Here is a 27,834-nt window from a genome sequence, read left to right as displayed (position 1 = left end):
ACAAAACATCACTGTTCAAAAACATCATAGGAAGAAATTCGACACAACTCCTATCAAAATCCCTGCTGCCTTTTTCGCAGAAATTGACAAGCCGCTCCTAAAATTCGTAGGGAAATGCAAAGGATCCAGAACAGCCAAAATCATCTTGAGAAAGAAGAACAAAGTTGGACCCACACTTTGGGGATTTTACATCTACTACAAAGCTACAGCAAACAAGATGTGGTGGGACTGGCGTAAGGAGTGACATGTAGGATGATGGAACAGAACAAAGAGTTCAGAAATAAACCCTCCCACTTAGGGTCAGTTAAGTTTTGAGAAGGGTATCAAGACAATTGGGCGGGAAAGAAGTGAACAGATGGTTCTGGGACAACTGGATATTCACATATCAAGGACGAAGTTGGACCCTTACCTTGCACCGTATACAGAAATTAACTCAAAATGCACCAACGACCTACATATAAGTGCTAAGATTATAAAACTCTTACAAGAAAACACAGGAGTAAATCTTCATGACCTTGGGTTAGGAAATGATTTCTCAGATATGACACCCTAAGCATAAGTGATAAAGGAAAAAATCAATAAACTGGGCTTTCTCGAACCTAAAAACATTTATGCTTCAAAGGATACTACCAAAAAAGTGAAAAGGTGGGGGGCACCTGGCTGGCTCAGTCGGAAGAGCATGTGACTCTTGATCTCAGGGTGGTGAGTTCGAGCCCCACGTTGGGTTTAGAGATTACTTAAATAAATAAACTTAAAAAAAAAAAAAAAGAAAAGCTTTAAAAAAACAAAATTAAAATAAATTACAATATATCTGTATATAAGATGTATAAGTCATATATCTGGTAAGGGAGCAGTACCTAGAATATATAAACAACACAACTCGGTAATAATAAAAAGTCAACTCAATTTTTAAAATGGGCAAAGAACTTAAATAGAGATTTCTCCAAAGATATAAGAATGGTCAACAAACACACAAAAAGATGCTCAACATCATTAGTCACTATGGAAATGCAAATCAAAGCTACAATGAGACACCACTTCACACCCACTAGGATGGCTGGAATCAGAAAGTGACAATGACAGGAGTTGGGGAGGAGGTGGAGAAGTTGGAACCCTCATATGGTGCTGGTGGAATGCCAAACGGTGCGGCTCCCAAGCCCACTCCACCCTCAGCCATCCTCTAGTTGCTCAAAACCCCTGCGTGGGGGGTACTTCCTGATTCCCCACCCCCACCCCCGTCCTGTGTGCGCACGCGTGCGTCAGAGCGCACGCGCACACACACACTCCGCATATAGCACACCAGCGGATCTTATTGGCTCTACTTTTATTGTTATTTTTTAAAGATTTTATTTTGAGAGAGAGAGACAGAGAGAGAGAGAGAGAGCGGGGAGGGGGAGAAGGAGAGAGAGAATCTCAAGCAGGCTCCACACCTAGTGCGGAGCCTACGCAGGGCTCGATCTCACAACCCCGAGACCACAACTCCAGCCAAAATCAAGAGTCAGACGCCCAATTGACTGAGCCACCCAGGTGCCCCTCTTATTTTTTTTTTAAAGTGTTTTTGTTTTTATTTTGTTTTAGTAATCTCTACACCCAACGTGGGGCTCATACTCACAACCCTGAGATTAAGAGTTGCATGCTCTTCCAACTGAGCCAGCCAGGTGCCTCATGTTGGTTCTACTTTGTATGTATGTATGTATGTATGGGAAAGAGAGAGCACGAATGAGAGCACAAGCAGGGGGTGGGGGAGGCGGGAGGGGCAAAGGGAGAGAGAGAGAATCTTAAGCAGACTCTGTGCTCAGCAGAGCCCAACACGGAGCTTAATCCCACAACCCCAAGATCACGACTTGAGCCGAAATCAAGAGTCAGGTGCTCAACTACCGGTGACTGAGCCACCCAGGGGCCCCGGGCTCTACTTTTAAACTATATCCTGAGTACATCACTATTTCCCCTATCACCACCCAGTCCAGGCTACCACTGTCCCTCGCTAGCTTCCTGTACCCCATTTCCTGGATCTCTCCACTCTGGCTCCGATTGTCCATTCTCCACACAGGAGTCAGAAAGTTCTTAAAAACATAAGTCAGACCCTGCCACTGCTTTGCTCAAAACTCTCCAAAGGCTTCTTAATGCAAGATTTCTCATTGCACTCAAAGCAAACTCCGAACTCCATACCTGGCCTGCAAGACCCAACATGCTCTGGTCTCTGGCGGCCTCTTCACCTTTTATACACACCCCTCTCCTCACTCCACTCCAGCCCCATGGGTCTCCTGGGCTCTCTGTCCTTTAGGCACAAGTAACTTGTACCTCAGGACCTTTGCACTTGCTGTTTCCTTTGCCTCAGTGCTCTTCCCCAAGTTCATGTCATAGCTCTTGCTCTTCATGCCAGAGTCTGGGCAAAATGAGCTCTTCAGGCCCTCCCTGAACACAGCTTCTAAAACAGCGCCCTGCGTCAGTCCCTCAGGGGGCTGTAGCCTGCTTCAGCATGACCTACAGTTATATATTGATGTGATCTGATTCCCCATTGGAAAGCACATTCCATGGAATCAGGGACTTTATCTTGTTCACTCACATGTTCGAAGCACCTAGAGAGTTCCTGGGACACAGGATGAATCCTCATTTTATAGATGAGGAGCCTGAAGCTCAGAGACTCGGAGCAACTCGGTGAGTCAGACGCACAGGGAGGACCCTGACCTAGACCCTGAAGTCCGCGCCTTCACCACTACCACACACCGTCATTTCTCCTCAGGAGAAGGCAATAGCTGACCTGCTCCAGTCACCCAGGGCACTGTGGCGTCTCAGGCTTCCCGGCAGAGACTGGACCCATCCCTCGGCCCCCATCGGAATGGAACCAAGACCCAGGATTTAAAGACCACCACCAAAACAGCTCTGGGATAGTTGGAGAGAACTCAACATGGAGCCCAAAGCACCATCCCGGGAGGACCCCCGAGCCCAGACCCCTGCCTCCAGCCCCCAACTCCCCGCCCTGGCCTAGGGCTCTGCCAGATGTCTCCCTAGTCCCATGGTTCACCTGCCATGGAAACAGGGCCAAGGCGCTGGTGAGAACACAGCTCTCTGAACCAGGGCACGGCACCCGTCCCACGCCCGATGCCAGCTTTGCCCCTTTAACAGAGTCCAGTCAAGTGACTGGGCAGAGAAAAATGACAACTATGCAGGAGCTTAGAAAAGAGAAGCTGACCCCCCGCCGGGGGTGGGAGACAGACAATGGGCTCACTGGTCTGTTTGCAAGCTCAGGATGAATTCACAGCAGCAGCATCCAAAGCCCAGAACAGGCTCCTCACACCAACACCGGCACCGCCCTCAGCCGTGTCCCCGGCTCCCGGAGGCACCTGCACGTGGCCCTCAAGGAGCGTGGCTCCCTACAGGGTGCAGGGGGCTGGGGCACGGGGCTGGGCACAGGGGGCAGCATGGAATGGAGAACGCCCCAGGGCACACACACAACCCCCAGCGTCTGGAGAATCCCTCTTGCTCTTTGAGGCTCTAACATAAAGTCTTTCAAAGGTCTTTTCATTAATACACAAGCACCTCAACATGTTTCCTGAATTGCCAGAACACTCTCCTATCAGCTGTCTGTTTCTAGCCAGCCCGGTGATCATGGATGACAAAGAACAGGAAAGAGGAGCAAGGAGATAGCTGCAGCCCCGAGGCCGATGTGCACAGGGTGCTCATGGCCTGTGGCACAAACCCGTCTGGAGAAATCCTAGTGGAGCCCCTCACGATTTTCCAGGAAAGGCAGAGCTTGGTCTCAGAAATGCACAGACCCTGGAGCGCAAGCTTCGGGGCAGATGAGGTCGGCTCCGGATCCCACCCTCCCTCTCCAGGAGGGACCCTGCCCAGCGAGAGGCAGGCACGGGAGGATGGGGGGGGGAAGGCCTCCTAGGCAGCTTTGATGAGCCGACCACACAGTTCCTGCCTGCATTCCACCAAAGCGCCTGGCTGCAGGGGGACAAACAGACCCCGAGAGCTCTTCCAGCTCTGGATGCTGCAAAGGCCACCTTAGAACCAGCACTCAAAGGTGGATGGGGAGGGAAGACAGCTCTTAGGGCAGACCCTGCCTAGAAATCGGTCCCATGGTATGGAAAGCCTGGTCCAGCTCCCACAGGCGGCTGGCCCCTGGGCCCCACGGTCCAGGATACAGCCCTGCATAGATGTCACTGAAATAAAGGGGGACTCCCAGGAGTATCAGTCACTGGTGGGGGTGTCCCCATCACCCAACTTGGAGCCATGAGCTCGTGCAGACCCCGCCTCCCACACCCGTGGGGCGGGCTCTGAAACCCCTGCACCCCTCGCTGGCCAGAGCTTCCTAGGACTGCTCCAGAGTCCCATGTTCTAGGGCCAGGGAGCTCCTGACCTCTGGCCTCACACCTTCCTCGTGAGAGTGAACAACTAGGGCCTGGAAAACTCAGAAATGGAACCCCGAAACCTCAGAGGTTTCAAATTCCCATGGCTGCTGGAAGCCAGAGATGACCAAGGAAGCTTGCTTCGGCTAAGGGCTTCCAAACAGTCCCGGGCATCTGGCCTGCCAAGCCCCGGCCATCCTCCACACACACGGCTGACGGGCTAGAGAGGAAACATGGCCACATGCTCCAAAGTGTCCAGGGCAACTCCCAGCTCCCAGGTCTGCCCCTTCTCTGACCGAGGATTGTCGGTTGCAGTCCTTCCTCCTGAGCCCCAGGAGCTTGCTGTCGATATGAGCTAGGGTCTGCTACCTAGCTACCCAAGACTGCAGTGGCTCAGCTACCAGCTCCAGGGAGATGAGCCAGGCAGCAAGGCTTCTGGAAGAACAGGTCCCAGGACCTCCTCCAAGGGGGAAAGTTTCCATGGGGATGAGGTTCCAGTACCACCCTGGGCTAGGCCTCCTCCCAGACAAACCCGCTGGGTGGCACGTGCTGTTTTTAGCAGCCACGGCCTAGGAGCCCCGGGGGTTCTATACATCTCAACACTGATGCCTCAAGTTCCCAGGGGATGGCTTTTACCTAGAGACAGCACGATGCTGGTTGCCATGGGGACAGCGGCCACAGATCACCAAGGTCTCAGCAACCAAACCAGGCTCCAGGCTGTGTGGCGCCTACTGGGCTCCAGACTGACAACCACATCACCAGGCGCTCAGGCTGCCCGAAGGTGAGCACACAGCACCAGACGTGGGATGGGCTCCTAGCAGAGGCGCTGGGCCTCCTGACCAGCCACTGAGGGCCTCCCTGGGCTTAGTGAATTTTTGAGAATATACCAGGGCTTTAGATGAAGACCTGGTCATTCCTGACCCCTCCCACCCACTCCTCCTAGGTGGACCCTGGCACCCCAGCACCTGGGCCTGGGTCTGACCCTGCCCACCTGGGCAACGGGCCCACACACCTACCTCCATTTTCTCATCTGTGAAATGTGACGGATCCCACCTAGCCCACCCATCTGACCAGCCAGGATGACATCTGCAGCAGAAAGCATCATACAGCTTCTGGGAGGCCGGGGGGGGCGTCACAACTTGGGAGTTCTAATACACCTGCTCTGCTCTAATCCCAGGCAAGCTCCCTCAAACCCACCTCACGCCCGCCCACCCTCACACCCTCCCACACCCCCGCTGAGCCCAACACATACACACACCCTCTACCTCTGGGCTTGTTTTCCCAGGTGAGGTACTTGTTTTCCTCAAATTCTTCGGTCCCCCCGAAAATGTAAGCTCTCCTAAACCAGAGAGCTTGGCTGTATGCAGAAGGGACAGGACCTAGGAGGAGTGGGTGGGACGGGGTCAGGAATGACCAGGTCTTCATCTAAAGCCCTGGTATATTCTCAATTCTAGTGGGCATCAGAATCACCCTGGGGGGGCTTATTTCAAATGCAGATTCCCAGGCTCACCTGGCAGGCACTCTGCTTCAGCAGAGCTGGGGTGGGGCCCAGGAGTCTGCATTTTTAACAAATACCCTCAGTGATTCAGGGGTGGTGGTCTGTGGCCCGTACGCCGAGAACTCAATGCCGCAGACTGTCCCTTGGCCCCCACCCCCACCCCTGAGCTGATGTCCCTTGTCCACCAGCATTCTGAAAGAGACTTCTGTCCTCCCACTTCCATTTCCTCACTGATCCCAGGCCCACGGCAATCTGGCTCCCAGCCCGGGCTCCACAGAAACTGTTTTAGGAAAGTCGCCACTGACCCTTTCGTGACAAGCCTGGGGGACCCTGACAATGACCCTGCTGCCCCTCCCCTCCTTCCAGAGCTGCACTGTGTCCCCCGCTGCCCTCAGTGCTGTGCTCACCAGGCTCCGTCCTCCTCTCACTCTGCCTGCTCTCCCTGTACGACCTCCCTTGATTCCCCGCCTCCCCCTGGCCCACACTCCTGCACCCGCTCCCACCTTGCACCTGAGCTCTGACCTGGCTCCCGCCCCTACCAGACAGCCCCAGGCACCTCCCACTCAGAGCTCCCCTTCCTGCCTCCCGCAGCAGCTCCCACTGGGCCCTGGGTCTCGAACCTCACCCCCACCTGTTCACGCTGCCTGCAGGTCCTTGGTCCTGAATGTCCCGCCTCTGAAAAATATCTGCATCACCTCACACGTGGGTGTCACTGTGACCTTCCAGCTATCTCCCTGCCTTACCCTTTGTTCTGTGACCTCTCCCCAGCGCTCGCCCTAAATGGATGACAATCTGACCTAGCCATCGCTCCCCTTCGGATCCGTGGGGACCCCTTGCAGTCCTCAAGATGAACTCTGTCCAGAGCCCATGTGCCTTTCCGGCCACTCACCACCCACCTGGCCACTACCCCACCAGTCTCTTAAGGGGACACAAAGACACCCAACACTCACGCTGGGCAGGCTCCTGAGGCTTCCTCCAATTTCCCCCTACACACATTCCCACACATCCATCAGGGCTCAGGCAATTCTGGGTGGGCTTCCCTCCCCTCAGGATGAGTCATATTTCAATCTGTGCATTTGTTCGTGTATCCGTCTGCCCCGCTGGACTGGCAGCTCGAGGGCGGGGGCTGTCACCTGGCACCACGCCCAGCACATGGATTGATGGGCCAAAAGGAGCGACACTGTCCCATGGATGCTGGACTGAGCGGCCCCCCGACGCTCCGCTCCAGGACAGGGGTCTGCCTTTGGTGGGGTGTTGAGAGGTCAACGCCGTGTTGCGGGAGGGGCTTTGAGACCTCTGAGGCCCCTGTTCTAGTTCTATGCACTAGAACCCACTAGGCTGGGTAAAGAAAGGTCAAAGCAGCCCTTCCCAGGCCAGGACCAGAGGCTGGACGGGGCAACTGGCCCTACATTTCAGCATATCCCTAACCCGGTCTTGGGATGCTTTTTTCTTTGTGACCTGGGTTATCACATACCCAATTCTTCTGATTGGCTTTTCAGTCTGATTCAATGTATATGTGATCTTTTTGGTTCAATTTTATTAGTAGTAGGTTACAGGTAATTCTCATCTAAATGTTGATTAAAGTTAAAAAAAAAAAATCATCTTCCCGTCCCCTAGACTGGAATTCTCCCGAGGCCTGACTGCCATTTCAGTCCAGAGTTTGTCATCGCCGGGAGCCTCTGGGAGAAGCCTTGCAGCCCCACCTGGGGGAAGAGAGGACGCAGAAGCCCCAGCAGATGGTCCCCATTCCTACAGGACTCGCCTGCTGGAGGCCTGGCCTGCACAAGGATTCAGGAAACTCCGGCTCTGTGCCAGAATCTGGACTAGGGGCTGCATGTGTCACTGGGAACACAGCACAGACCTGGGTCCCAAAGGGCTCCCGACAACATGACAGCAGCAACACTGCAGGAAAGGTCACAGGGAGCTCCGGAGCGAGAGGGGGGCCCAGGCTGACCCCGGAAGGAGTCAGAGAGGGCTCCGTGGAGGAAGTGAAAGAGAAGCTGGAGGGCGTGGGAGAGGACTCCAGGAAGAAGGCTGGCTGTGGAATAGGGCCCACGGTGCCAGGACCTCGCCGGGGGCGCTGAGAGGGCCACGAAGGGGGGATGAGCAGGGGAGGGCACTCCCTTGGTCAACCGTGAAGCCCGCGTGGTGGTGGGCCCTCCCCCGGGGTCGCTGGCTTCCTGCGGGTTTGCCTGTGACCACAACTATTTTAACAAGGTTCCCAGGGTAACCCTGAGACCAAAGGACCTATTTTAGGCTCTCTGGCAGCATACCCTGAGCAGCAGCTTTGGCTTCCAGGGGGGAAAGCCAGAAGAGCCCTGGGACAGCCCAGCTGGCTCCAGCCTGGGGACCTTCCCTGGAAAGTCTCTTGGAGAAGGAGTGTGATCAGACGGAGGCTGGAAGAGGCCTGAGCAGCCAGCGTGCCAGCACTGTGGCTCCCAGGGCCAAGAAGGGGGGGTGGCGGCAGACCAAGGATGTCCTGGAGGCCCCTGGGCGGGGAAGGGACAGAAGCTTCCTTCACAAAATGGGCCACGTCTAGACTAGTGCCCCGGGACACCTGGACAAGAGCCTATCCATGGCACTGCACGAGGACGAGAGTTCTGCGGGCACCTTGTCCTGGGGGGGCCGGGAGAGAGCGCTCGAAGAACCAGCACATTCAAAGGCACCTCGGGTGAAGGGCCCAGGATTAAAAGGCAGCGAAAAACTCCAAATGTTTTCTGCACCTTCCTGAAATACATTAATTGCCTAAATCACCCCTGTTCCTCAGATAAAACGCAGTCCTGCTTAAAAGCACACATGACCTTAAAGCCACTCCGAGAATTCACCTTAAAATAAATGATGATGAGGAAGAGCTACGTGCAAGGATGGGCGCTCGGTGCTGGGCACACCGGTGCCCGCCCTGACATTCTGCGGCCTAGTGCCGGCCTAACCCTCTCCGGGCCCGTCCTGTCCTCTCCAAGGCGGGGCCGCGACGGCACCTGCTTCACAGGACGGTCTCGGGGACTCACGGGTCACACTGTGTGCTACGGGACAAGGAAGCCAGGCAACACAGGGGGAGCTCAACAGGTGTTTGCTGTTACTGTAATTAATAGCAAAAACGAGAACGAAATGTTCAACGGGGGGACGCCTGGGTGGCTCAGTCGTTAAGCGTCTGCCTTCGGCTCAGGTCATGATCCCGGGGTCCTGGGATCAAGCCCCACATCGGGCTACCTGCTCAGTGAGGAGCCTGCTTCTCCCTCTCCCTCTGCTGCTCCCCCTGCTTGTGCTCTCTCTCTCTCTCTCTCTCTGACAAATAAATAAATAAATAAATCTTAAAAAAAAAAAAAAAAGAAATGTCCAACGGGAAAGGACTGGTCAACGAATTACGGCACAGCCAGGTGGCCACATGTTATGTAATCACTAAAATGTTTTCTTGAAAATTGTTTTAAGGGTTGCCTAGGTGGCTCAGTTGGTTGAGCGTCTGCCTTCGGCTCAGGTCATGATCCCAGCGTCCTAGGATCGAGCCCCGCATCGGGCTCCCTGCTCCACGGGAAGCCTGCTTCTCCCTCTCCCTCCGCTGCTCCCCCTGCTTGTGCTCTCTCTCTCTCTGTCAAATAAATAAATAAAATCTTAAAAAAAAAGAAAAAAAAATTGTTTTAAAATACTATAAAATTACTGGGGGGCCTGGGTGGCTCAGTCGGTGAAGCGTCTGCCTTTGGCTCAGGTCATGATCCCAGGGTCTTGGGTTCAAGCCCTGCATCGGGCTCCCTGCTCAGTGGGGAGTCTGCTTCTCCTTCTCCTTCTGCCCCTCTCCCCCTTTCATGCTCACTATCTCAAATAAATAAATAAAATCTTTAAGAAAATACTATAAAATTACCATAAGTAAAACGTGGATATTAAAATGGATATTAAAATGTTTATACTGTATTGTCCCAAATTTATGATGTAAATACAAGCCTAGTTTTTTTTTTAAAGATTTTATTTATTTATTTGACAGAGAGACACAGAGAGAGAGGGAACACAAGCAGGAGGAGTGGAGGAGGGAGAAGCAGGCTTCCCGCTGAGCAGGGAGCCCGATGTGGGGCTCGATCCCAGGACCCTGGGACCATAACCTGAGCCGAAGGCAGACGCTTAATGACTGAGCCACTCAGGCGCCCCCAACCCTATTATTTTAAACATTTTATTTATTTATTTGCTAGAGAGAAAGAGAGAGAGCACGAGCAAGCGCACAAGCACGGGGAGAAGCAGGCTCCGCACCGAGCAAAAAGCCCTATGTGGGACTCGATCCCAGGACTCCAGGATCATGACCTGAGTCCAAGGCAGATGCTTAACCAACTGAGCCACCCAGGCGCCCCAATACAAGCCTATTTTTTTTTTTTAAAGATTTTGTTTATTTATTTGACAGAGAGAGATACACAGCGAGAGAGAGAACACAAGCAGGGGGAGTGGGAGAGGGAGAAGCAGGCTTCCCGCAGAGCAGGGAGCCCGATGCGGGGCTCGATCCCGGGACCCCGGGATCATGACCTGAGCCGAAGGCAGACGCTTAACGACTGAGCCACCCAGGCGCCACTACAAGCCTATTTTTAAAAGGCTGATGGGAACATGAGCAGGAGGTAATAGTGCTTGCAGCCATGCAGTCGGATTCAATCCGTCCAGCTTTTCTGCTACTTCTCCCTTTCCCCGCTTTCAACAATGACTGTACATTATTTTATAACCAGGAAAAAAGATCAATATGTGTTATGGAGAGAGTAGCACCAGCAATAAGAAAGGAATGAACTCAGCATTCTGTCGAGCCTGCTTTTTGGAAGCTACAGCTCTCGACCCCCATGTTTCCAGCTGGCTTTCTCACCGAGGCGACCTTCCCAGAGAGGTATTGATCTCCTCTGGCTCAGAGTCAGTCCTGCCTGGCTGGCAGCTCTGCTTGGCCACCTTGGGGGAGCAGGAGACAGTGCTCAGAGAATTGGCTCCACGTTCTTGCCTTTCTGGGGGACGGTGGGCCCTCAGACCCACAGCCTGGTCCATTCATTTGTACAAGCATGCCCTGGGCCTCATGGGGGGCCAGCCCCAGAAATACAAAACGGGGGAAACCACAGTCCCAAGCTGAAGGGGCTCAGAGTTGCTCAAGAGACGGGCCAGGAGACGGTGTGGGGAGAAGCACAGCTGGGGTACATGTGTGTGATGGTAACCACAGGAGGCCTCGCCCAGCCTACGAGAGGCAGGCGAAGGCTGGGGGTCAGGGCTGAGCTCCCAGCAGCCCAGAGGAAAATGCAGAGGCACCAAGACCAGCCTGAGACAGGAGGTGAAGGCCATTCGCTATGGCTGTTTATGGTGCATGAGGCCACCGTGTCAGGGGATCTTGCTGATCACGTGAGGGGCTGGATTTCAGCCGCAAGGCAGTGGGGAGCCACTGAAAGATTTTAAGTTGGGCAAAGACCTGCTGAGGTAGGGGTAGGAAGTGCACGGGAGGGGCAAGGTGAGAAGGCAAGATGCCAGGAACTGCTTGCAGGGATCAAGACAAAAATGAGCTCTGAACAAAATGAGGGTTCAAACCAAGGTGGAGAAGACAGAGCAGATTTGAGGAGCATTAAGGGAGAAGAATTACAAGGACTTGGTACCTCACTGGACACTCGGGTCTTCAAAGAGGAGTCCCCGGCACACTGGTTATTTGGTGATACGTCCGTCACTGAGAATACAGGCGGAAGAATAGATTCGTGGGGGTAGAGCACGAATCCGGATCTGAGTGTGGGTTGTCTGGGGCAAGATGATCAGGAGGGAGTTGCACGTAAAGTTCTGGGGGGTCAGGAGAGGGTCTGGGCTGAGGGTGTATATTTGGAGGGTGTTGGCCAGAGCCTGTGAGACCCCCAGGGGGGAGGTGTGACAGAAGGGAGGGCAGAATGTGGAAAGCACCAGTGGGGTGCGGGAAAAGGAGCACTTACGGACAGTGAGCGGAGGGGGCAGAAGATGAGCTGGGGGAGATGGAGAGACAGAGAGAGGTGTATCACAGAAGACGAGGGAGGGGAAGGAGGGCTTCCAGAAGGAGGCTATCATGGGAGGTCTCAGACCAGCAGAGGCCAGCACTGGTTAGGGAGTCCCTATGGTGCAGGCCACGCAGCACGGTCTCCAGCACCTGCCCGGACCCAGCAGACACTGTACACACTTTCACAGTTCACCAAGGGAAGACCAGGAGGGTGGGAGGCCTGGGCATGGGGCGAGGGATGCCCAGCCCACTCTCCTCCCTGGGGCTAGGGAGGGCCAGCAGGGCTCCCAGTACCAGACCCCTCCAGCCCCAGAGGGGAAGCGTGTGTGAGTCTAACGGTGGTAGACCAATGCCAAGCTCTGTCCCGTTGGTGGGTGGCCTCAGACCCCCACTGAGGGGAACTCAAGGAGTCTGTTGTGTCTCTTGCGGAGGATAGCGCTGGGCATTTGCTGAGACACAGTGCCACCTCGTGGCAGGAGGTGCTCACACCAGATTTCTGCCAGACTGTCCAAGCCCAGACTGTCACCCTGACTGCTCCTAGGCCTTTACTGGGGGGGTCTCTTATGCTGGGAGCAATTATCCGGGACTTTTACCACTTGGACAGCACCTGAGCCCCTGCCAGCAGCATCCCTGTGGCATCAGCTAAGGTCGGCCCTGCCAACAGAGAAGTGGGCAGGCTAGAATGTTAGCCAAGACCCATTTGGCCCCCCGGTATGGGCAGAGACGCAGGGTCCTGCTCCCGGGGTTGCGCCCCCATGACGGGAGAGACTGTACCAACTGCTGTTTTGTTGTGCACCTGTCTACAGTGTCCTTAGGCACACAAAAATAACGCTATGCTCCTAAAGCTCTTCCAGGCACAGCTGCCCATTCGCCCCCAACTCAGTCCACAGGAATCCTCAGGACTTCCTGCAGCAGCGTGTCTTCCTGTGCAGTTCAGCTCAGGGGAGTCCGTGGGGACCCAGGGCAGGAGGCAGGGGGCCCCAACAGCAGAGAATCACCCCAGCCATCAGCTGGGCCCTGGTGCAGCTCCAGAAGCCTGCTCCCTGGGGAGACAGCTCTGAGGCCTGCCTGGCTGTCCCTCGGACACCCCACAACTAGGAGGGCCCAGATTCTGGGGTCACACCCACATGCCCATGGCTCACTCCTGACTGCTCAGCAGTTTCAGGCCAGGTGAGGCCATCATGACCTTAACTCTCCACACAGTTCATTTTTATTCTCAACTGCTGGGTTAGCTAGGTGAGACAGAGTTCTCTCAATGCTTTTTTAAACTTCCCCTTATTACAGAAGAAATGCATGTGCAATGTTAAAAAATTAGTTTTCAAAAAAACGTGTGACTTGGAAAGTTAAAGTCCCTTACATAGTTCTATTCTCTATTAAAATTTCCTATTAACAGCCTGGTCTATATTCTTCCAGCTTTTCCTCCATACACATACATGAGTGAGTGTGTGTGTGTTGGGGGGTGCTTTCTACAATGACATACGGTTCTACAACTTATTATGGTTTTTTTCCTTTAAGAGCATCCTACTCGAGGCATCCTTATCACCCAGTCCCAATTCTGGTTGATTCAGTGACTTAAAATGGGGGTGGGAGAAAAGGCAATGTCCTAAGGACCCAGGAGCTTGAGGGTTTCAGGGAGATATGGTTCAGGAGCCTGGGGGCCTTGGGGGGGCCGTGCTGGAAACCCAGATCAGCCGTGGGTGAGAAAGAAACAAACCCCAGGAGGGGCAGACTCCACCCCTGGCCGTTGGTACTGAACCGGCTGCGGCATGAGTGTGACCCAGGCAGGCTGTGCTTGGCGAGTGGCTGTCCCAGGAGCTGCCCGAGCCACGGGGACGCCCTGTACGTTTCTGCTGAGTTGGGTGCACAGGCCAGGTGACAGCCGGCGTCAGAGCCGGGGAGCCGGGCCCTGCGCCAGAGCTGAGGCCTGTGATCTCCAGGAGAGCAAGGACAGCTTCAAGACAAGCGGCCTCTCGTGCTACACCTGCTCTCCTCCTGGGCCCCATGGATCAGCCACATGCCCCTCGGCGCTCCGCTGCTTGGAGCCAGCTCACATCTGACGCCCCACAGGCCGCACTATTTCATGGCCTGTAATGCCAATGAGGCGAAAAAAATAAAAGGAAAGGACTAGATGGAAGGGCCAGTGAGGACACTGTGGGCTCCAGGGTGAGAGTAAGCCTTCCAGAACGGGAGAGCCCATAAGTGCCCACCTCCCGCTACCCCAGGACAGACAGTGACAAGCCCTGCCCTGAGCCGGGCAGCACGTTGTGCATCCTGAGCCCTCTGCTAATGGGCTGTAAGACCAGGGCGATCCAACCCGTTTCCTTGCCTGTGAAGTGCAAGTAATACCACCGGTACCTCTACGAGTAAATGAAATGATGTGTGCCCGGCACTCAGCAGGTGCCTGCTAGACGATAAATACCTGAATGTTACCTGCCACCATTATTATGATCAGGTGAGGGGACCCAAAACGGAAACGACTGCCCCGGGCAGACGGAGACCTCAGGCACACAGAGCCCTTGGGGCCTCTCGCCTGGGTACAGCCAGGAACACACAAGCCCCTCACAGCCGTGCCCAGGACAGGTCCTAGCCCTGAGGGTGGTTTCACGCTCGCCCTGCACCAGGTGCTGGGTGGGCGGAGGTCAAGCCAAAGACTGAGGAAATGCAAAAACCCAGAGCCTCTGCAGTCACAGGGGCTCCCAGATGCCTCGATTTCTCGGCTCCTCCGGGCATACAAAGGGGGGATCCCACCATTACCTGAGGGGGTCCTCGGCTCCCATCTGGCGAAAGAGATGGGCCCAGGCTTGGGGCTCAGCTCTGTGGATGGGAGGCGGCTACAGCCCCTCCTCATGGGCCCCAGGAGCCACGACTTAGCGCCTCTGGGAAGGGCGTGGCTGGGCCCCCTGGCCGGGACTCACCCTGGTCGATGGAGTGCTGGGGGAGCTGGCTGAGCTGGCTGTTGACTACCCCCGCGTAGGTGCGCAGGAACTCCTCCTCACTGGCCGTCAGCTGCAAGGGGGAGACAGCCACGGGTGAGGGGCGGCACGCACGGGCTCCCCGAACGTACCTCCTCCTCTCATCCCAGGGTCCCTGTTCCTGAGTCCTGACCCTTCAGTTCCGGAGCGAGCACCCCCTGCCCCCACCCTGAAGTCTGGCCCATGGTCCCCCAGGCCTTGCCGCTCGGATCAGATCTGAGACTGGGTTCTGTGCAGCACGGGACCTGCCCAGGGAGCCCATCCCTTTCTGAATCATGCTGTCCTCTTAGGGACCATCCTGCCCAGCGCCCCTTGGACAGCTCCTGGGGAGACAGGAGGAGAGTAAGGTCAGGGCCTGTAGGGGCTCACACACCCCGCCCCCGGCTCACACTCGGCACAGGGATGGGAAGGCCACCCCAGCAGTCCCCCCGGAACTGGACGGGCAGGGCTCTGGGTGACAAGAATTGGCCACGGAGGCAAACCACAAGCCCCACGTCCCCCTTCCCAGAGCAGGGCTGTCACAGGAGGTGGCTACGGATCTCTGTTCCGCCCACATCAGGCACCCGCCCTGGGGGACCTGTTGCTTGGCACCCCGAAGCACTCACATTTGATCCCATCTTCCTCAGCATGAGCAGCACTCGGACCTTCTGCTGAATGTACATCTCCTCCGGACTCTTCCCGGGAGCCCCCTCGCGGTTCATTCCCTGGCCAGCCCTGGGGACTCCTGCGGGGCAAGGAGAGGCACTGAAGCGGGGTCAGGACGAGACACACCAGACACAGACCGGGTGCTCGGCGGGAGTTGTCAGGCAGCCCACGGGGCTTCAGGGTCCCGCTTCTGAGAGCCCAGAGCAGGTGGCAAGTTGCCTGTTCCTGCCTCACTCCTGCAGGCCCCAGCCCGCCAGACTGAGCGGCTCGGGCCTGGAGCAGGCGCTGGGGGCCAGCACCCTCTGTGAGGAGCTGCTGGGCCCACGGCACTGAGCTGACCCAGAACTTCTGGCCACCCTAACCTTCCAGCCTCCCCCTCAGGAACAACCCTGCGGTGAGACCCCGGAGATGTGCTGAATGAAGCCCGAAGTGTCCCAGGTTTTCAAAGCATGCAACTTCCACAAGGAGCAGAAGTGACGTGACCAGAGGCAGCCGGCCGGCGCCCCTGGCTGGAGAAACCGAGAGATCTGGGCCCAGCCCCGAACACGAGGGCGGCCCCCCTCCGCAAAAGCCCCTGACAAATTCAAGAGGCCGGCGCCTGGGCTGGGTTCCAAGGAGTCCCTCCATGCGGACAGGCAGGCCGGGGCTGTGGGGCACAGATACCCACCTGAGCTCACTGCCGTCACCCTCACGCACCCACCCCCCCGTCAGAGGGGAGCGCCTGCAGGCAGCAGCTGCGTCCAGGGACAGCAGGGACCCAACCTGCAGAAAGGTCCCAGGAGAAAAGTCCCAGGGCTTCCCCCCTCCAGGAGGAGCCGGCGGAGAGGAAGCCGGGCGTGGAGGGGTTTGGGTTACACACTTGTAACCCCTGGATGAGTCAGAAATAACGCAGCAGCTGGTGGGGGTGGAGCCTCGGCAGCCCTGGTGCCAAGGAGCTGTGCTGGGAGGACCAAGGGAACCTGGCTTGCAAGCCAAGGACACTCCTCATGCCGTCCATCCCTCAGGGGCCAGCAAGCCCTGGACCAGCAGGCTCTCCCAGGCTGGCCTGCTCTCTGTGCAGAGGGCAGACTCAGAAATGTGCCACAGCCCTGGGCAGTGCCTCCCTGGAGGTCCCCGTCAACTGCTCAGTCCCCATAAGCTCACAGGGGCTCTGGCCCTAAAAGTCCCCACGAGGGGCTAAAAGCTGGCAAGCTGGGGCTTACTTAGAGCTGTATACTTGATGTAGCATGTCTCCTTCTGGGGCCTTCCTTCCCCCCACATCCTTCCCCCCCCCCCCCAGGCTCCCTGTTGTACTGTCTTCTCACCTGTCACCTCCTTTGGGCTCAGAAAAAAGCCTAATGAACACTGATAACCAGGAAAAGGGGTAAGCCACCTCCAGAGGGGCACTGATGGAAGGCAGCCCCGCCATCCCCAGTATAGTGGACAACCCTAACTCCCTAGCCAGCTGAGTGGGAAAGCCCAGTTGTGGGACATCACTTCTCACATGGACCCCTCCTCACTTCCTTCCACTCCACTGTCCCACACAAGGACCCACGAGGCCTGCATGGGCGGCCCTGCCTCCTTCTCACACCTCCCCTTGCACCCTGCCCTCCTAACCCGAGTCTATTTCTAGAACATACCAAGAAGCTCTTTCCCCCGGCAGCCTTTGCACTGGGTGTCCCCCTGAGCCCGGGCTGGCTTCTTTTCATCCTTCAATGTGCTTAAAGACACCTTCCCAGGGAACCTCTCCTGTTCTGTGTCCACCCCCCCCAACCCCTACATCCTCTGGGTCACATAGCCCAGTCCCAATTTTCTGAGAGGGTCTTGCTGGAGTACTTGCTTATCGTCTCTCCCCTGCCTGACTAGAGGGCCAGGGCCCACTTAGCTCACCCCATCCTCCATAGCCCAGCACCCTGCCTGGTACTTAACACATACCACCCGGCTGGCTGACTGGAAAATCAGGACGGCCTGTGATGTCTAAGCTTCTCCCTCTCTACAATATCCATGTTGATTTAGGGCCAAATGTCACCATGTTGACACTGACCAGAGTACCTAGTCTCCATAACCCAACTGAGCCTTGACAAAGGGCTCCCATTCGAGCAATTGGAGTGCCTTGGGCTATCCTGTTCTCCAGAGGACTTCTGAAACACTCCACAAAGCCTTCAAACTGGGAGTCAGGGCTTCGGGGAGTAAAAATCTTCCACCCCCGTCCTGTGTCCAAGGGCTAATGGTCAGTTTGCTCTCTCTTTGTGAAAGGCAGCACTGAAGACCGCTGACCGGCCACTAGGTGTCACCACACACAAAAGAACCAGAGTTCCAGCAAGCTTCCCCGCCTGCCCCCACCCCAACTCCCCAACAGGCCCGTCTGGTTCAAGCCCTTACTCTGATCCTATGTCACAAACCACACCCCAGTCCCACAGCAAGATCTATTCTTCATTCAGGGGCCGGCCCTACTCAGGCAAGGATACATATCTGGTTTTGCTGCGCATCCCAGGACCTAGGGGTCCTGGCTTCCCCGTGGTTGGGGACACCTTCCTCACTGTCCTTTCCTGACCAGCCAAGCTTCCTCCAATAGAGAGGTAGGCTCGGAACCTGCAGGGGTGTGTGAGTGTGACCATGAGCCTGAGTGTGTGTGAATCATTTTACATGGTCCATTTTTACAGAATTTTGCTCTGTCCAACAATCCTGGCATCCTGTACAAATGGATGTCATTCCATTGTCTTCTACTCAAGCCTTACTGTCCGGGGGGGACCCCCACACTCAAACTGTGATTACTGTGGGGGGAGGGGTTTGCCACGCAGCCATGGGCCTCGGGTGTCATGGGGCCTGAATGGATCTTTGGGGCCAGGTTACTCCCACCTCAGCTTCCTCGGCAGACACAGTCTTCCTTTGAGGCAGACTCATCATTTCTAAAACTTCTGGTTCTCTAGTATTCTTTGGGCTCTACTTCAAGCTGCTTCTGCCCTGCTGCCCGACAAGGGGAAACACCCAGGGCTGGATCTGGGGCAGAATGTAGGGGCCACGAGTGCACGTGCCCGCCCAAGAGAGGAGGACATCATGGCTGGTTTACATGGTTCTGTCCTAAACAGAATCTGCATCAGGGGGGTCGATGTGAAGAAAATTAATAACTGAAGAGAGTAAACCATGGTCAACCCAAACAACACAGACATTGCAGTCGCTGATATGCTACCAGTCTATTAAAGCATGTTTGGGTTTGGTGCCTATCCCAGCAAACATGCTATTAAATTTTCATCACCATTCTGACAAGTATCAGATTAACTTCATTTGAAAATCCGTATTCTCTCCTGTAGGGATGAAGAACTGGGCTCCAGTGAGATGTGTCTGAATCACCTAAGTCCAAACTGCAAGTAATTCGGACACAGTAGTTGTGTAGTCTTGAGCCGTGAGAGGCAAAGATAACAGTGCTTCTCAGTTATGGTCTCCCAGCTGCTCTGGAAACATCCCATCATCTACAGTGGCGGCACTTCCATTCTAAGCCCTGAGAAAATGTCTCGGTGTTAACGGCCCAAGTCAGAGACAGACCTGCTCCCTCTCCTTGCTACCACTGTGGGAGCTAACTAGGGAAAAATGCAGATGAGCCAGAAAATGAAAACAGAGAGAAACAGGAAACCATCAACTACCCAAATGAATGGTGAGGGCAGGGGCCCACGGCTACAGATGCTGCTGAAGATAGCCACGTGTTATGCAAAAAGTGGGGAGGAGTCCAGAAACTTACATCTGCAAATGGGACAAATGCAATTAAGGGAAACCAAGGAACATACATTCAGTGCACACACAGAGACATACTCCCTACCATACCCCCTATGTTCCCGTTGGTTCTGAGCCCGCATCTCTGTGGGAGGAAGGTTGACTGGGATGGGGATCCCAACCACTAGGAGGGATCCAAAGTGACAAAGTGGCCCATGGCCTAAGAGGCCACACTGCGTTCCGTGGGAGATACCAGGCCACAGGTGAGACAGCATGCTCCTGCCCTGCCCTGCAGGGACCTAGCCTCTCCCAGAACTCGGTCTCCAGCTTTGAAGCAGTGGCTGTCACTTAAGAACCGTGGCGCAGGAGGAACCCCAGAGCTGGACCGCCGAGTGTCCCCTGCAGCAATCAGGCCCATTCTGATAAACAGCTTTGAAAGCTGGCCTCCTCTGGACAGGCATAAGTGGCCCCGAATACAAACACAGCCACCTGCACGCATTCTTATTTATAAACTTGAAGCTCATGCTGTTTGAATACCCACATTTATAAAACTGGAATTTACATTTATACCCGGGGTGGTCTTACACCTGCTTGGAAAACAGTGAGTCACCTCAGGCTGGGGCCAGACAGCCGGAGCGTCCTTGATGCACACAATCCACCTCTGCTCCAGGGGTCCCAGCACTTGGCTTTTGTTCTATCCATTTTTTAAAAAAGTTGTGATATATTTTAAATGCTCACATTAAAAAAGGTACATTTACATGTATGCAATGTAAAACAACATCATATAATTGTGATTCACAGAACTGACACAAAATATTAATCCAGAGACTGCACACATCTCAGCCTAAAAGAAATGAGCCGCGCCACGGCATTGACGAGAAGGGCCCACAGCGGCAGAAGAAATGAGCAGGAGCGGGCTTGGTGGAAGAAGGAAGCGAGAGGAGCTCCCTTCCACTCGAGCCCCGCAGCCCAGACCCAAGAGCCGCTCCCCAGCACTGCCCTGTGGCCTGCCACCAGAAGTCCTTCCCCTGGGGTCCTTACCTGCCTCTGGAAATTAACTTCAGGCAAACAGCTGCTCAACTGTGATGGACGGGCTGTGGCCGGGGAGAAATAGGAAGGTGGGGCCCTGCGGAAACACAGAACATGGGTCACGGGAGGAGCCGGGAGGGCCCGCGGGGCTGCCGGAGTCGAAGGTGGGGCTCCCGCCCCACGCCCATGGACCCACCACACTGGCGGGAAGCCCCTGGCAGCATTCTCTGCCACGATCCGGAAATACCTGTGTGTCTGGCCAGCCCGGGGAACCTGCACCAACACCTCTGGGATCAGGTGCGGACTGCAGCTATGCTCGCCTGCCACTTCCAGCTGAAGCAGGTCACCACACACCCTCCTGCCTCGGCTTAGTCACCAAGTCCAACTGAGAGCTGCGCTCGGAGACGCAGCCCTAGAGGTGAGTCACTCCAGGCAGCTGACGGGCAGGTCCTGCACCTGCACAAGAAGGCGTCCCAGCCACCACACAGAACCTGAGCCGGGCACGGGCACCGCGGTCCTCCACCTGCTCTGCGCTCAGACGTGCGTTTCTGACTGTCCTGTGCCTAGTGAACATCTGCGGCTGGACGTGTAAGCATAAACTAACCGTCCCCCATGCACATAAAACACAGCTGCAGGTCACTTACAACCTACCGGCCTGCCCGCATGTCTCCCGGCCCCTAACACAACTCTTGCCGGGATCAAAGAACACCGTCTTCTCTTTCACCCCTGCCGCCCAGCCTCATCATTGAGGTCCCGTGCAGGTTACTCTGGCAGGAGCACAGGCGGAGGCAGGTGGGGGGAACCAGGGAGCAGTGCCCACCGCACCAGCCCGGCCACCTCCTCCGCTGTGTGCACTGATCTCGGAGCCCCTGGTTCCAACAGGGGGACTCCCAACTCTCAGCCCTGCTGTGAGGACAGAGGTCTGAGAATGACACTTTGAGAAACCTGTTCTGCGGGAGATGCGGGACCAAGGACAGCTGGGAAACCCCTCTTCCACTGTCTTTCGGCAACGAAAAGGGGTCGCGTGGGGGGGGGGGGGGGGGGGCTAAAGAAAATGGGTTTCCCGGAGAAAGTGAGATTTCAAAAGCTCGAACCCTCCGGGGCTCTGGTCTGCGTATCTCTTCAAGCAGCAAGGGCCCTCGGATGGAGGAACTGTCACCCACCCCTGCCACTCCCTCTGCCCTCCGACTGCCCCTATGGGGACACTCCCTCCACCTTCAGACTGCGGGAACAGCCACCCCTACGGGAACAAGCATCTTTAGCGATTAATTGCTCTTTTATTCCTCTAGATATCAAAGCACCAAAATACCAAGGCTCCCTGGGGAACCTTCCACCCAAATCCCCACATTCCTTCAAAAAGAGATGAAAAGAGACAGCCTTCTCCCACCTCTGAGGGCTTTAATTTCTTCAACTACCACAACAGCCAATTAGCCTCCTACTGTCGACAGGACTCAGGTCCTTCCAAGAAGCAGAGAGTACCTTTGCATTAGTGACTTTAAGGGGAAGGCATCCAAAGGCTGCAGTGCTGTTCCTGATGGGACTGTCCGGGGATTTGCGACCAGCTGTTCTAGTTGCCATTTTATGACCAGGTCAATGTCCCCATTTTACAGAGAAAACTGAGGCTCAAAAGTCCTGGGGGCCCCTGAGCCAGTGGAAGGCAGTAAGCATGCTCCAGGAGCTGGCATGTTTTCAGTTCTGCTTTGTTGCCGATCAGCTGTGCACCCTGAGGTTGGTCACTGCCCTTTGGGCCCTTCATTTTGCCCTCTGTAAAAAGGAAATCACGACCTCTACCATGTCTTCCCTCATTGGATACAATGAGATCAGGGCAGGCTTCATGAGCTGAGGCCTAGAAGGCCCCATCCTTGGTTTAGAGCTCTACTATCACAGTCTTGAAACGCTTCATCATTTTTGAACAAGGGGCCCTGCGCGGGGCCCCGCAAATTATAAATCTGGTCCAGAATGAGAAAAAGAGTGTCAAGGTGCCTCTCAAGCTGCCACGGGCTCTGGAACCTGAAGTAGACGTGACACAGACTCAAGAAGGATTCACTAAAACCTTTCTTGGGGTACCCAGCCCTGTGTCAGGCTCAGGACACAGGAGATACAAAGGTGGGGCTGGGACACCTCCTTCCAGGAAGCGACCATGATGCTGAGGAAATCACACTACACAAAGCAAACGGGAAACAACACAAACAGCAACGACGAGCCAAGGACGTAGGTCGGGCTGAGACACAAACACTACCAGAGTGTCAGATGCGCGCACCGCGCCGGCCCCCGCCCCCGCCCCCGAGCATCTCCGCAGCAGCAGGGAAAGGCCGGGGCCTGCGCCCAGGGGAGTAAGTGGCAGAGGAAGGAATGTGCGAAGCTCTGCGAGAACGCAGAGGAGCTCCGGGGAGAGGAAACTGGAGCTAGGTCTCAAAGGATGAATAGGAGTTTGCTGGCAGAGAGGAAGGAGAAGGGCACTGGAGGCACTGGGATGCTGTCTGAACGATTACTGAGCGTCTGTTACATGCCAGGCCCTGTGCTAGGCCTCGAAGATAGACAGCTGAGCAAAACAGCCGTGGTCTGCCTGTGATGAGGGGCTCCCGGCGAGTCACACCCACGTATGCGCACCCACAGACACTGGGATAAGTGCAGACGCAAAGGGTAAGTGCACGGTGCCCCGAGGACACGCAGCTGGGAGCCTGACCTAGCCCTGCGGGAAGGCATCCAGAGAAGATTTAGTCTTTGGAAAACCTAGAGGAAGAAGAAGGTGTCGGGTGAGAGGTGTCAAGGTGAGCTGGTACTGGACCCCAGGGGTCTCAGAGAGGGGTGAGGAGAGGCGCTGAAGCAGGGGGTCCTCAGGTAAGGTCTGAGCTTCACAAGACTACTGTGGCGGCAGTGGGAAGAAGACTCTGGGGCAGACCAGGAGGGAGCCAGGGCCTGGGCTGGGGGGTGACAGGGAAGGGACGGTGAGGGGAAGGGTGGGGGCATGCTGGCAGGTGGGAGGGCAGGATGGGAGCTGGGTAAGAGCGTGGACTGGCACGGTGGCTGCAGGCAGGGCACAGGAGGCCTGCTGGTAAGGGCCCTGAGGACAGGCTGAAGAGCTAGGGCTGGACTCCACAGGCCACGGAGAAGCCCACGGGGGCTGGCAAGTAGGGCAGAACCCCTTCAGATAAAGTTGTTCCTACAGGGGACATCTGCAAAGTGTTCTGGAGACAGAGTCAAAACGTGGTGAGCAGCCAGATCTGGGAGATGCTGCCCTGGACGGGGTGGGGAGGACGGAGCAACACACATGAAGGTGAAGATGTGGCATCCTGGTGACCCCATTACCAGCCAGGTGGCCATGGGGAAGTCATTCAATCAACAAATGTATTCAGCACCTACTACGTATTGGGATATATCAGCAAAAAAACAGTCAAAAGTCCCTACATACTCTGGTGAGAGGGGAGAGCAGACAAAACAAAATAAAAATCAACCAATGGAAAATAATACAGTGTGGATGGAAGAAGGTGACCAAGAAGTGCTAGGATAAAAACCGAGCTGGGTGAGGGGATCAGGAATGTGGGGTGGCCGGGTGGGCCTTCCTGAGCAAAGACTGGAACGGGGTGACGGAGTGAGCCGTGGGAGCCCAGAGCAGAGCTGGACGGAGGCCCCAGGGTGGGGTGCGCTGGAGGAAGAGCAAGAAAGGCCACAGGAAGGGAACGCGCACGGGGACAAGGGGCCCAGGGCACTGAGGCCTCTGGGAAACCTGACCTGGACCTGTAAGAAGGGGCAGCAAGCAGAGGTGTAGCCTGGCCTGACTTGGGTGTTGGCAGGTCCACCCTGACTCAGACACAGAGAGGAGGTGGGGGGCTGAGAGCAGAAACAGGGGGAGGCCGTGGTGGGAATCCAGGCAAAAGGAGTGGACGGGACATCAGGAGGGCCAGTGGGTGCCGCACGCAGTGGGGGCAGGTACATGGGATGGGGACTCCCAGTCCTGGGGGCTGAGCAACTGAAGGCAGCACTCCTATCAACCAAGATGGGAGAGATGCAGGTGGAACAGTTTTGGAAAAGGACCAGGGGTTGAATTTCAGACAGCTTGGAGCCTTCCCATCAATAAGCCTCAGTTTCCTTATCTGTAGAATGGGGATGATAATGGCACCTGCCTATCAGGGCTGTGAAAATGAGATAACAGAGAGCACTAGGCATAGTACATGGCACACAGCAAACGCTCAATAAACACTAGTTACTCTAATGATAAGATCACAAGATGATAATAGACAACGCGAGTAAGGGGTATTTTTGTTATAGAATGGGGGGTGGTGGGAATAAGACTAAACAGTAAGAATTCGAAGGCTTAACATACCCAGCTTCCTTTCCTCCCTTTTCCCTCCCAGTTCACCCATCGGCCCCCAACTGGCTCAAATGAATGATCAGGGGTGAAGAGTTATGGGGTCGGGGGGGAGGGCAGGACCCCACCTCCATGTTCCACACGCCGCCCTGAATCACTGGGGGTGCTTTAAAGCAGAGTTTCCCAACCTTGGCACGATGGAGAATTTAGGATTCTTTGTTGTGAGGACTGTCCTGGGCATTGTAGGATATTTAGCAGCAGCCCTGGGCTCTATCCGCTAGACGCCAGGAGCAGCCCCTCCCTGGTTGTGACAACCAAAAATGTCTCCAGACGTTGCCATTGTATCCCCTGGGATGCAAAATCACCCCAGGTTGAGAACTCCTCTAAAGAAATAGTTGACACACATTCTAACTATTGGCCAAGTACTGTGCTCACCCCTTCAGGTACATGAATCTTTCGGGCTTCAGAGCAAACATCCTTGTAAGGTTCAACAAGTGAGGACACGGAGATGCAGAGATCACCCAGTGATCACTCAGCCAGTCCGTCCTACTCTGCACTGAGGCAGGATTCAAACCCAGATCGTCCAAGTTCTGAATCACTCTGTGACACTGTTATCCAGGATACGTGTAAATGGGTAGAAAGCACTCAGGGCCAAGGACAGGGAGGCAGGCCCGAGCCCGGTCTGCAGCTCCGTACCAGGCGGCAGTTCAGACCCTCAGCGACATCAAAACTAGGGCACTGGAGAGAATTTCCACAAGCTCTGCTCTCGGTAATTAAGCTGCAACCTCCTGGACTCTGGGGCCTCATGAGCAACTGCCTTAATTAATAAATTCCACATTGAAGCCTCCTCAATCCAGAGCCAGGCTCAGCATTCTCGAACCATGTTCCACCAGCATGAGCAAAACAGGTCTAATAGCAGCTCTGGCAAGTCAGGGAGTCTGCAGGACGTGGCATCATTCTTCCGGAGATGAGCTGGGGATAAGGAGTTCCTCCTGAGGTCGCCAACCCAAGTTCAAACCTGATCCAAAGCTCCTTCCTGCTCCATGAAGCCAGGCGACGTGGCAGAACAATGATAATTACTGCTGTTGCTGGAGCGTTCTCCAAGGGACAGGCACACCGTCAGTCACATTCATCACATTTGTCTCATTTAATTTTAGTCCTTGCAACAAGCCTGCAAGGTAAGAATTACTCCCATTTGATAGATAAGACAACTGCTACTCAGGGATGCTAAGTAACCTGCCCAAGGCCAAGGAGCTAAGAAGTGACAGGGCCCGGATTTGAATGCTCCCTCCATCCTATCAAGCGCCTCCTGGCTCAGGAGTTGAGAGAAGCGTCAGCCATTTTAACTGAAATTAAAATGAAAATCCACTTCAGAGAAAAAAAAAAAAAAAGGCCAGAGCCCCCAAACTCCTGCCAGTCAGAAAAGAAGATAATACAGCATAACAACTGAACACAGTGAATGGTCCTTGATGGGATCCCGGGAGAGAGAGGGGGAAGGAGTCATAAAGGCCGTTATTGGGCAATTAGGCAAGGTTTACTAGAGAGTATTGATTAGATAATGGTATTGTATCAATGTTGTGTGTGTTGAATGTGATTTTATCCTGGGTGCTCTGGAAAATACCCTGGTCCTTAAGCGATGCGGGCTGGAGTACGTAAGGGTGAAAAAAAAGTGTGTGTGCCTAAGTGTGTGTGAGCGTGCACAGAAGGTGCGTGAGCAACTATGGCAAAAGGTGAACACTGGTGACACTAGGTAAAGGTCATAGTTCACTACTATTTCGACTTTTCTGCAGATTTGAAATCAAAATGAAAAGTCGGGAAAACACTGAAAAGCCACTGGGAAATGGTCAAGCAAGGCAGTAGGAGAGGCCTGCCCTTGCTCTGGGGTTGGGGGGGTGGTGTGTGTGCGAGGAGCTACGTGTAGTCCACCTGAAGGCCCTGCTGTAGTGGGGAGCAGCTCTGAGGCCCGAACACAGATGAGCCCTGCTCCTCTCTGGCTGCAGGTTCGTGGGCACAGGAGTGAGTCCAACTCTTGGGCTTTTCACCCCCCCAAACACCTCCCACCTCAGAGCTGTAACCTGCCCTTCACGGCAATGCGGCAGGTGCATCCTGTTCCAGGAGTGAACCGCTCTGATGAAGGCCCTTGGGTGAAGGTTCCTGCAGCATTAAAATCAAATCCATGGGACCCGATTCAAAACAACCCAACAGCAAGCAGAGCGTGGCCGCCCTGCCCAGCTGTCCTGACAACCGTGGGGAAGGCAGCCACACAGAAGACCGTGGTTAGGCTGGGAAGGGGGTGCCTGGAAGCATCGGCGGGCGGGGGGGGGGTGCTCAGTCAGTTAAGAGGCTGACTTGATTTTGGCTCAGGGTCCAGGGATGGAGCCCCGTGTCGGGCTCCTCGCTCAGTGAGGAGTCTGCTGGAGATTCTCTCTCCCTTTCCCTCTGCTCCTCCCCTACTCTCTCCCCAAAATAAATAATAAATCTTTAAACGATAACAACAAAGGGCTGCAGGACAGGCACAGACCTGCCCAGAGAGGGCTCCCCAGGACCTGCACGCTGGACAGGAGGCGAGAAGAAAGGGCCTCCCCCCACACCCCGCCTTGGGCAGGGGCAGGTAGTAGGACCAGCTGTCCACCACGTCCCTGAGAAGCGGGGGTGCTCAGTCGGGGGCATCTGGTGATGTCTGAGACATTTCTGGTCGTCGTAATGGGGAGGATGCTAGTGGGCAGGGGCCAGGGATAGTGCCGAAGGCCCTGGGATGCCCGTGGTTTCCCTCAGTTACCTCAGTTACCTCTGGTAACCTCAGAGTTACCAGCTGCATGGGGTTCCTTCCACACCTCTGGGCCTTAGCAGCTGCAGGTCCCTCGGCCCAGAATGCCCTTTCCTACTTACTGTTCTCTGCTCGGTAGCACCTTCCCTGGGCTGCCCTGAGCCCTGGGTTCACACCTGCCCAAATTTCCCACTCGAGACGCCTGACATCCCCCCCTGCCCCTGCCCTGGGGTGTCTCACATCTCCTCCCACCTCAAGCTGCAAGCTATCTGTGGGCAGGCCCCAGGCAGCCTTATTCTCAGAGACATCAAAATGAACCCACACATCTCATTAAATATAATTCTTCTCTCACTCATAGAGGGAGCTGATACACTGGACGGGGGGTAGGGAACAGTGCCGCCAGTCACATCTGGGGCTCTGTTATGTGCATGAACAGATTCGGGGAGCCTGAGAGAGTCACCTGGGAACCACAAAGGAGCCCCCAGCCCCAACGCTGTCCCCACAGGGAATCTCAGACATCGAGGACTAGAAGGGGCCTGTATGTATAGACTATATAATGTTGATGTGGTTGCACTGATATAAGGCATCTGTTTAGAACTTCTGGCTTAAAAATTTT

General features: G+C 55.2%; 1 protein-coding gene across 2 annotated transcripts in view; it reads right to left on the bottom strand.

Moving 5' to 3' along the window:
- The window catches only part of CTNNBIP1 (catenin beta interacting protein 1), a 49,470-nt gene that overhangs the window by 6,146 nt on the left and 15,490 nt on the right, over positions 1 to 27,834 (bottom strand). For both annotated transcript variants that reach the window (XM_032393989.1, XM_032393997.1), the window contains 3 exons: positions 20,155 to 20,239; positions 15,387 to 15,505; positions 14,725 to 14,815 (listed from right to left, as the gene is read on the bottom strand). In XM_032393989.1, coding sequence (XP_032249880.1) covers positions 14,725 to 14,815; positions 15,387 to 15,482 — 187 coding nt within the window. In that variant the 5' untranslated portion in view covers positions 15,483 to 15,505; positions 20,155 to 20,239. The remainder of the gene's footprint in view (positions 1 to 14,724; positions 14,816 to 15,386; positions 15,506 to 20,154; positions 20,240 to 27,834) is intronic.

This window comes from Phoca vitulina, unplaced genomic scaffold (genome assembly GCF_004348235.1).
Source record: "Phoca vitulina isolate PV1807 unplaced genomic scaffold, GSC_HSeal_1.0 scaffold2, whole genome shotgun sequence".
NCBI lineage: Eukaryota > Metazoa > Chordata > Mammalia > Carnivora > Phocidae > Phoca > Phoca vitulina.
The sequence above is the reverse complement of the archived record's forward strand: the minus strand, read 5'-3'. Positions and strand labels throughout refer to the sequence as shown.